Source organism: Octopus sinensis, linkage group LG4 (assembly GCF_006345805.1).
Source record: "Octopus sinensis linkage group LG4, ASM634580v1, whole genome shotgun sequence".
Lineage (NCBI taxonomy): Eukaryota > Metazoa > Mollusca > Cephalopoda > Octopoda > Octopodidae > Octopus > Octopus sinensis.
Genome location: NC_043000.1, coordinates 119617138 through 119628427, shown reverse-complemented (window position 1 = coordinate 119628427; position 11290 = coordinate 119617138). Strand labels below are relative to the sequence as shown.

Here is an 11290-nt window from a genome sequence, read left to right as displayed (position 1 = left end):
AAAGGGGCTGATACAGCTTGGCACCTGTGACGTCGCAACTCATTTCTACAGTTGAGTGAACTGGAGCAATGTGAAATAAAGTGTCTTGCTCAAGAACACTACACGCAGCCCGGTCCAGGATTTGAGCTCACAACCTCATGATCGTAAGCTCGACGCTCTAACCATGCACCTTCACTAGAGTGTGTATATATATATATATATATATATATATATATATACATACACACCACAAGCTTCTTTCAGATTCTGTTTACCAAATCCACTTGCATGGCTTCGGCAAGAAGACACTCACCCCAGATGCCACACAGTGGGACAAAACTCAGAACTTGTTTGTGAAGCAAACTTCTTATCGCACAGCCATGCCTGTGTCAATATATCATAATATATTTAGGTTTTAATATAGAAATAATTCAGAACTGCTTTCACTCTTTCACTATTGATCAATAATACAAAAAAAAAAAAAAAAAAAAAAAAAAAAAAAATTAACATGCACTGTAAAAATGACATTTAAAAAAAATGGCAATTTACCTGAGTTTCATTGCAAAATCCTTGAGGAAATAATGGTCGGAGTGAACGATCTGCAGGAAGTAAAACAAGGAAAAAGAAATAGCTTAATAAGATCTGGAAAGTAAAAACAAAGATTTGATTTCAAATTCTGGTAGAAGGCCAACAATTAGGGGTGGGGGTGGTTAAGTTGATTACACCAACACCAATGTTGAATTGGTACTTAATTTATGAAGCCCCCAAAAAGATGAAAGGCGAAGTTAACCGTGACAGAATTTGAACTCAGAACATGGAAACAGAAGAAATAACATTAAGCATTTTGTCTGGTGTGGTAAGGATTCTGCCAGCTCGCCACCTTAGTGAAAACAAATATGAATTTCTTAATTAAGAATTGGAACTTAATCTCTCTATATATAAAGCTGAAGTTGTCTGTGTATGGCCGGTTTGGTAGCCTTCAACTAACACTATCTCCTCCGAGACCCTGCGGCGCAAGTTGACTAAAACTGAGAGTATGATAGAAGAATGCTTGCTCTTCCTTTTGTAGAAGAAAAAATTCAAATCTGACCATGTTAACACCAGAAATTATTTACATCTAAAAGGTGCTTTTTCTTCTATGAAAATACCTATTTTTTACGATTTTTTTACTGCTGTTTCGCCATTTTTGGGCGTATTTCAACTAGAAAAATGTTCACTTAAAGAGAATAACAAGCTACATAATGCAATATTTTTACTTTTCAAAAATTCCAATTCTAAAGTGTCAAAACCCAAGCAATGCCGGGCAATACCGCTAGTGAGAAATAGCTTTAAAGATTTCATCTTCGATTTACAGCTTGAATGCACAAGTTAAGAGTCAAGAGATCAGAATTTTAAAATTTTATCATAGTAGTTTCCTTAATGCTTCTTCCAATATTTTTTCTTTCACTTTTCTTGGGACTCACAAGGCCAGTTACCATTTTTGCTTACTTGGCACAAAGTCACCCCCCTCAGTACTAGACCCACCACCCACTTTAGTTGAGGTGGGGGTGGAGTATTGTCTTGCAAGTTACTTGATGATTGGTCGCCTTTGGGAATCCAACAGGAAAATTTAACGATGGTTGTTTCCGAAAGGGCCCTATGGAGTAGATTCTTGAGAGCTCAACCACCACGACCCTTTTAAAACTAGTGGGAAACCAAAACGCATGGATGGATATTATGATCAAACTAAACATCAACCAAATCAAACTCACCAATCTCAGAGAAACTACAAAGATCATTGCTAAACCTTAAAACTGGTTGGACACAACCAAACTACTCTTAAAATATTCCATTCCTTAACTCCAGACTAAACATTGTATAAATGTTTCTCTGTTCAAATTATTTTTTTTTTTGCTAATCACAGAAAATATTTATTTCTATCTGCTAACAGCAGATTTAATTCAATTCTAATTAATCATTAATCTACATTTAATTAGTTGGTTTAAGTTTAATTAGTAAATTAATCTTTAATCTACTGATTAATTTAATAGATTAATGGTTGACTAAATATTAGTAGGGAGACAATTAATTAGTCTACTAACCAATTAATCTTTAATTGGTTAGTAGATTACTAACCAAGCCACTAACACCAGTTAGATTTAAACTAGTCTGTTGATTGATATCATATAATTAATTAGCTTAGGCTATGAGCTTGCAGAATCGTTAGCACATCAGGCAAAATGCTTAGAGACATTTCATTCGTCTTTACATTTTGAGTTTAAATGCCGCCAAGGTGGACTTTGCCTTTTAGGGTCGATAAAATAAGTACCAGTTGAGCACTGGAGTCAATGTAATTGACTTACCCACTCCACTAAAATTGCTGGCCTTGTGCCATAATTTGAAACCAATATTATATACTGTTCTATATTTTATGGATGAGGAATTATGTACATTATTTACATTGGATGGATATGTGTCCCCATCTTGTTTGTTGTTACCACAACACTGCGGCAGGACACCTGATGAAGGCTGGAGCAGCCTTCATCAGGTGTCCTGGTGGAATTTTGAACTCAACCCTTCATCTGACTAATGGGGTACTCTGTTCTCGTTCTTAAGGTAATTTTTTGCTGATGGTATTATTACTATTATTTATTCAAGTCACTGCCTGGGATTGAACCCGAAATCTTAGAGTTAGCAGCCTGCGCTCTCAACCACTACACTATATGCCCGTGGGCATATAACATCAGCAAAAAATACCTTAGGAATGAGAACAGGGTACCCTGTTAATCAACTAAAGGGTTAGATTCGAAATTCCACAGGAACACCTGATGAAGGCTGGAGAGTACATCAGCCAAAACGTTGTGGTAACAACAAACAAGGTGAAGAAACCTATCTGTCCATTGTGAATAATGTATAATATTATATAATTAAATTAAGTATTTCAACACCATGCAGGATTTCACAGGCAGAAAGGCACAGGCATATCTGAGTAATTGCTTCCCAAACACGTCTTGTCTTTAGTCACACTGTGGAACCTTGGATAAGTCTCTTCTACTATAGCCCCAAGCTAACCAAAGCCTTGTGAGTGGATTTGGTAGATGGAAACTGAAAGAAGCCCATCATGTGTGTGATTGCATGTTTGTGTGTGTGTGTGCCAATGCTGGTGTCATGCACCTGGCACCCATTGCCAATGGCATATAAAAAGCACCTGTGCTGGTGGCACATAAAAGCACCTGTGCTAGTGGAATGTGAACATGTGCATGTGTGTGTGCATATGTAGGTAGGTAGGTAGATAGATAGATATAGAAAGATAGATGATAGAAAGATAGATAGATATAGATAGATATAGATAGATAGATATAGATAGATAGATATAGATAGATATAGATAGATAGATAGATAGATTTAGATAGATATAGATAGATAGATAGATAGATAGATAGATAGATAGATAGATAGATAGAGAGAGATAGAGAGAGAGAGACATAGATAGCTAGATAGATAGACAGATAGGCAGGCAGGCAGGCAGGCAGGCAGGCAGACAGACAGACAGATTAATTATCAACGATATACGTTTGTGTCAAGATTGTAATCTCCAGTTAAGAACCTAAGAATGTGAATTAAATGACAGATGTATGAAAGTGTTTTCAATTAAAGCAACTCTCACATAAGACAGCTTGCTCTTCTTTATTAATCGGAGAACAAATAACAATCAGCTAACTGTAGAATGATTTGCAATACAAATCAATATTTTGGTTCAAGCAACTTCAACAGCAGGGATCACAAACTTCATTTTGTAACAGCCTTTTTTTGACTTTACTCTACATTTGCCAAAGGCCCACATGTTATTGCTGTTCTCATCATAGTTTTAACATTAACTTTTTCTATGCTTGTATGCGTCAGAAGGAATTTGCTGAGACAGATTCTTCTATGGTTGGACGCCCTTCCTGTCACCAACCTTCCAAGCAAGGTAATATTCCCCCATGACCAGAAATGTTTTTACAGAAGATTGGAAATAAAGGAAACCCCTTGCATGACAGAAACACTTGTTTAAAACTATCACACGAAATCAAGGCAGAGAGACAGTAACACACTCACACATACATTTATACACACACACACATACATTTATACACACACACATCATCATCATCATCATTGTTTAACGTCCGTTCTCCATGCTAGCATGGGTTGGACGGTTCGACCGGGGATCTGGGAAGCCAGAAGGCTGCACCAGGCTCCGGTCTTATCTGGCAATGTTTCTACAGCTGGATGCCCTTCCTAACGCCAACCACTCTGTGAGTGTAGTGGGTGCTTTTTACGTGCCACCTGCACTGGTGCCAGGCAAGGCTGGCATTGGCCACGGTCGGATTGGTGCATTTTACGTGCCACCTGCACGGAAGCCAGTCGAGGCGGCACTGGCTTCGGCTACGATTCGGATGGTGCTTTTTACATGCCACCGACACGGAAGCCAGTCGAGGCGGCGCTGGCATCGGTCACGATTCGGATAGTGCTTTTTATGTATCTCCAGTCCAGGGGTCCTGGCATCAGCCGGGTGCCAGTCATAGGATTGGTTCAATACACACACATATGTATATATTTATACATATATATATATAGGCACAGCACAGCTGTGTGGTAAGAAGCTTGCTTCCCAACCACATGGCACCTTGGGCAAGTGTTTTCTACTATAGCCTCAAGTCAACCAAAGCCTTGTAAGTGGATTTGGTAGAAGGAACCTGAAAGAAGCCCATTGTGTATATGTATGTGTGTGTGTGTCCACCATTGCATGACAACCAATGTTGGTGTGTTTGTGTCCCCATAATTTAGCGGTTCAACCAAAGATACCGACAGAATAAGTACTCGACTTACAATGAATAAGTCCTAGGGGTCGATTTTTTTTACTAAAGGTGGTGCTCCAGCATGGCCACAGTCAAATGACTGAAACAAGTAAATGAATATATATATCTCTCTATATATAAACGGCAGTTTGTCTGTGTGTGTTTCTGTGTGTCTGTTTTCTCGTACCCTCACCCTGACCACGGCTTTCAACCGATTCTGATGAAACTTGACACACACATAGCCCAATGTCATAATTCAAAACTAACGCAGCGAAAATTTTGAAAAGTTCCCCCAGTTCTGAAAAAAATCGATAAATTCGACATGGGGTCGAGAATCAGAAACACAAACTGCAAACTGTCTATGGGACGCAACTCCACCTTTTTTTACTCTCAAAAGAAATTTACCATAATTTTTTTCCATTTTTTTGCTATCTTTTGGCTATAACTCTCTAAAAATGCTTTATAGTTATTTCCCTTACAAACCTGAGCAACGCCGGGCGATACTGCTAGTATATATATATATATGTATAAATAAATGGTTTCCTCAAAAACTTCAAATAGCTTCGGTTTTAATATGGGAAAAACAGCCAAAAGCAGCCAAACCAAAATAACCAGAACCCATCCAACCTAGATCTAAAATACCTTAGAAGATAATCACATAAATTACACAGAAATTTATTAGCTTTTTACCTGTTTGTCATTGTGTTACGGCCATGCTGGGGCACCACCTTGAAGTCTTTAGTCAAACAAATCTCCTCCTGTGCTTATATTTTTTTTAAGTCTGATACTTATTCTATCAATCATTTTGCCAAACTACTAAGTTACAAGGGAGGAGGGGGCATAAACAAACCAACTTCAGTTGTTAGGCAGTGGTGGAGTAACAAACCCAAACACACACACACACATATATGAGAGGGGTATCCAGAAGACCCCCAAAAGGTAGGTAATGCTATGTAAGGAAGGACCACTGTTAGACCCCCGGTTCAATAATAGTATGAGTGAAGAGTCTAACACAGGCCATATGTGAGTGTGTGTATGTTAAATAAAATGAAACTACAAAGCCAAGGCAGTGTGAAATTACTGGGACATTTTATAAAGAGAAGGGTAGTCTTACGGCTGTTTCAGGGATATAAAAGATATCCCATCATCAGAGATGATATGAGAGAGATAAATAGAAGGAAATAGTAGAGTTCAATATAAGAAGTTATTTAATATATATATATATATATATATATATTAACACATATATATAGCTAAAAATTTGGAGGCAGATCACCTAAAAAATATTCTAAGGTGTATAACCCAAAGAAGTGGTGCTGCATAAAAACAGAAACTGGCATAATGTTAGATGTGAAGTTATTTAATGCAGCTGTCTTCTAAATAAAAATGCTACAGAAATGTGTACTAATACTCAATATACCTGAGCTCCTCTATGCTGATGACTTTGCTCTTATTGCTGAATCACTACCAGAACTAGGAAAGAAATTTCAGGCGTGAGAGCAAGGTCTAGAATCAAAGGGCCTTAGATATATTAGCACGCTGGACGAAATGCTCAGCGGTATTTCATCTGTCTTTACGTTCGGATTTCAAATTCCACCGAGGTCGACTTTGCCTTTCATCCTTTCAGGGTCAAATTAAGTAAAAGTTGCGTACTGGAGTCAATCTAATCGACTGGACCCCTCCCCCAAAATTTCGGGCCTTGTGCCTAGAGTAGAATAGAAAGAGTCTGAGAGCTAATTTTGCAAAGACCAGTCTTAGTAAGTAAAGAAACAGACAAATCATAAATCCCTTCAGGGAGATGGCCCTGCTTGACATGTAGATACGGCATAGGTAGAAACAACATAAAGTGTACCTGGTGCCAGCTACGGACACATAAGAGGTGCAGCAGTATCAGAGGAAGGTAAACAGAGAAAGTAGTCTTTGTGTGAGGCAGATATGTAGGCACAATAAACACTAGGACTGTACAAACAAAAGACTGTCATATGCCCAGGGTTAATATTTAGATGTAGTAGATAGCTTCCGTTACCTAGGTGACCAAAGCAGCAGTGGAGGAGGATGCTCTAAGGGTGTAGCTGCTAGAAAAAGAACTGGCTGGTTGAAGGCTCAGAGAGCTGCTATCTTTTTTGGTAACAAAGGGTCCCTCCTTCAGAGTGAAAGGCAGATTATATGATGCCTGTGTGCAAACAGCCATGCTACATGGTAGTGAAACACGGGCTGTGACTGCAGAGGACACACAAAGGCTTGAAAAAAATTAAGCTAGTATGCTTCGGTGGATGGGTAACGTCAGGGTTTCACATACGATAGAGTTTGTGTGTCTAAAGAGATGAACTGGGTACAAGAGGCATCAGATGTAGTGTGCAAGAGAGAAGACGGCACTGGTATGGCCATGTGCATGGTTGAGGAGAGCTGTGTAAAAAATGCCAATCTCTAACTGTGGAGGGAACACGGGGGAAGAAGTCAACCCAGGAAGATGTGGGATGAGGTGATGAAATATGATCTCTGGATGTTGAGTTTCATGGAGGAGATGACAAGTGACCGAGACTGTTGGTGATTTGCTACACTTCAGAAGACACAAAGCTTAGCGACTTAGTGGCAAGTACCAGTGACATACAAAAGGCACCCAGTACACTCTGTGGAGTGGTTGGCATTAGGAAGGGCATCAAGCTGTAGAAACCAAACCAAAACAGACTGGAGCCTGGTGCAGCTCTCCAGCTTACAAGTTCCAGTCAAACAGTCTGACCCATGCCTGCATGAAAAAAGAACGCTAAATGATGATGAAGGTGTATGTGTGTGTGAATACATATACGACGGGCTTCCATATACACATCTTTCAGTTTCCGTCTACTAAATTCACTTACAAGCTATTTATGGGCTCAGGGGGCTATAGTAGAAAACACTTGCTCTAAATGACGCATAATGAGACTGAACCGGAAACCGCGCGGTTGCAAAGCAAGCTCCTTAACCACACAGCTGTGCTTGCTCTATAAAGCATTTCACTCTCAATCAGAAATATTTTCCATTTATTAGTAATCTTAGCCGTAAGAACTCCAGCTCTTAATTTATCTGTGCAAACTTGTGAAAACCAGACAGAATAGCAGAAAGAGAAAAAGATTACTTCCCCTGACATATAAGGAGACTTTCAAAGATTGACAGAAAGAAAATTTTTAATTTGCAGGGGAGATAAGCAAGAGATACATTCCATCAAAGGGACGCAATCTAAAGCTGTTTAGCTCCCTTTACCCCAATCTGTATCATGTGATGAAACTGAATTCCATCTTAAATCCCCTATCATTTTCCATCAGCATCATTACAATAGACCGTGTTTCTCTTCTCTTTAAATTCTCATCTTCTGATGTTTACCGACTGATTATTAGAATTAATGTGAGATCAACAGCTGACACTTTCACATGTCTCACGATTTCAAAACTTAACAGAACTGGAATCATGACGCTGGGTAAGGTAGATAACTCTGCGTACCTAAGTTTGTCTCGATGACAACGGGTTCCACACTTTGAGATGAGAATCCCGCTACTGTTGTTGTTGTTGTTCGGTTCAAGGTCCGCCCTGACTGAACAGACATAGTATCATAGTATCCAGCAGTTAAAATCCTGTCCTTTTTTTTTTAAAGATGACAGGATGTAATTTAAGGGAAATTTGGGATCTTTTCGGTTTGAACGGCAGTTTTTCTAGCGGTGTCATATGAAATTGTCACCCATAATTATGACCCTAGTATCGATCTATTGCATTTTAATCTCTTTTAGGGTTAGGGTTAGTTAGGGTTAGGGGTGGGGGAAAGGGTATCTTTTTTTTCTTCACAAATGTAAATAAACCCAATCTGTTTCTTAAACGAGGGGCATATTCATACAGCACAGAATGTTTTTTTTACCTCAACAGACGTCAGTGATTGGTTGAAATTGCAGAATTTGAAGAAAAAAACAACAAATATCTTACAAACTATAGAATTTTTTCAATAAAGCCAAGAGAAAAACATGTTTTATAAACACATTCTACCAGTATACGAAGTTTAAAATTTTTTAGTTACTCAGAAATTATGTTCAAAACTGCTGTTCAAACCGAAAAGATCCGAAATTTGACAGCCATTTGGCGCTGGTGAAACAGCCACACGCAAATTATTATTGCTACAATATATCAAATATTCACATATAAAAAAATATCTGGCGAGGTATCAAGATAGATAAACATATGATATACATATATGTGTGTATCTATGAGTCTGCACAGGTGCAAAAAGGAAATGAATAACCACATAAACATTCATTGTTCTTAAAAACATTAATTAAATGTATTACTTAAAAATTATATTTTGGAACATTGCTTAAACGACAATGCAATTTCATGACTGCCTGCATAAAATGCCTTTTACATAACGCTAGCACAGGTGCTTTCTTCGTGGTACCAGCACGAGCACAGGTGCTTTCAATGTGGCATGAGCACAGGTGCTTTTTATATGAGGCCAGCACAACTGCTTTTTATATGATGCCAGCACAAGTGCTCTCAATGTGGCACGAGCACATGTGCTTTTTATAAGGTGTCACCATAGGTGCCAGCACAGGTGCCTTTTATATGGTGCCAGCACAGGTGCTTTCAATGTGGTACGAGCACAGGTGCTTTTTATATGGTGCCAGCACAACTGCTTTTTATATGGTGCCAGCACAACTGCTTTTTATAAGGTACAACACAGGTGCTTTTTTTCTGCGACACCAGCATGTTTCAATGTTTCTGAATTAGTACAAGTGAATATAACTGTATGTACATCTTACATAGTTATCATAAATCTACCTCAAAGCAACTGTTTCAATTTTTGCCAAATGATCTCCTATCATAAAATCTTTTGCCAAAAGAAAATTAAAAAAAAAGATAAAAATTGACATCTTTGAAATTTATAATCTTTTCTGCTCAAGACACAAGGCCTGAAATTCTAAGGGAGGAGAGTAGGCAAATTACATAGACTCCAAGACTTAACTGGTACCTATGTCATCGACTTCACAATGTTCACCCTCAGTTGAATTTGAACTCACAACATAAACATAAGCAAAATGCATTTTGTCCAATGTGCTAAATAATTCTACTGGACCAACACCTTAAATTAGAACTAACAAATGCAGATTTGGTACAAGGCTAGTAATTTCGAGTGGGGAGGCGGGGGTAAGATGATTACATCAACCTCAGTGTTCAACTGGTACTTATATTCTTATGGCGGCAAGCTGGCAGAAACGTTAGCACGCCGGGTGAAATGCTTAGCGATATTTCATCTGCCACTACGTTCTGAGTTCAAATTCCGTCGAGGATGACTTTGCCTTTCATCCTTTCAGGGTCAATTAAATAAGTATCAGTTATGCACTGGGGTCGATATCATCAACTTAATCCGTTTGTCTGTCCTTGTTTGTCCCCTCTGTGTTTAGACCCTTGTGGGTAGTAAAGAAATAGGTATTTATATTCTCAACCCAAAAAAGATGAAAGGCAAAGTCGACTCTAGCAGAATTTGAACTCAGAACATGAAGTCAGAAGAAATGTTGCTAAGGATCTGGTCCAGCATGGTAACGGTTCTGCCAGCTCATTGCCTGAAATCTGAAATAAATAACAAATATTACCAAATGTTATAAGTGTTAAAGCAATAATTACCTATCATTCTACTTGTTAATATCTCGTGTTGCGTACTACCAATTTCCCTTCGTAAATAATTGGTAGGTATACGACCGGCTGCTGCAGCTTTCTGTCGGAAATCCACCTGAAAATATTAAAAGTAAAAAAATAAGTAAAGTTCCTCCCCGAGTCTTGCCAACTCAGAAGAGCCGGTTTCCCAGATTCCATGGCATATAAATTCCCCTTCTGGATGGGATGCCAGTCCATCACAGCGTTAGTTATTTTTGCCAACTGAGTGGACTGAAGCAACATGAAATGAAGTGTTTTGCTCAAGAACACAATGTGTCACCCGGTCTAGGAATCGAAACCACAATCTTACAATCATGAGACTAACACCCTAACCACTAAGCCACGCATCTCCACTGTAAATATTTAAATATTTAAAAACAAATGACTGTGTAATTAAGAAGCTTGTTTCACAACGTTGTGATCGTTGGTTCAATCCCACAGCATGGTACCTTGGCCAAGTGTTTTCTACTATAATACCAGGATGAGCAAAGATTTGCACATGGACTGGGTAGACAGAAACTAAAAGAAGCCTGCCATGTGTGTGTGTGTGTATACATACCCTTGTCTTGACATGTTGCAATGATTGTAAACAAGGTTTACTATCATACAAGAAATATTGTTTGTTTGTTTCTAGTTTTCCAGGAAAAACATGTCTGGCCATGGGGGAAATTTCAGGTGAGGGTTGGCAACAGGAAAGGCATTCAGCTGTATAAAATTTGTCTTAACAAATTCCACCTGACCCTGCAAGCATAGAAAAGGGAGAGGAGGGGGAGGAAGAGGAGGACAACAATGACGAGGAGGTTGAGGAGCAGGAGGAC

At 38.8% G+C, this 11290-nt stretch overlaps 1 protein-coding gene across 1 annotated transcript in view; it reads right to left on the bottom strand.

The window, feature by feature from the left end:
• The window catches only part of LOC115210623 (polyribonucleotide nucleotidyltransferase 1, mitochondrial-like), a 578459-nt gene that overhangs the window by 560145 nt on the left and 7024 nt on the right, over positions 1 to 11290 (bottom strand). Inside the window, exons 4-5 of the mRNA XM_029779226.2 lie at positions 10443 to 10548; positions 529 to 578 (exon numbers count right to left, since the gene is read on the bottom strand). Coding sequence (XP_029635086.2) covers positions 529 to 578; positions 10443 to 10548 — 156 coding nt within the window. The remainder of the gene's footprint in view (positions 1 to 528; positions 579 to 10442; positions 10549 to 11290) is intronic.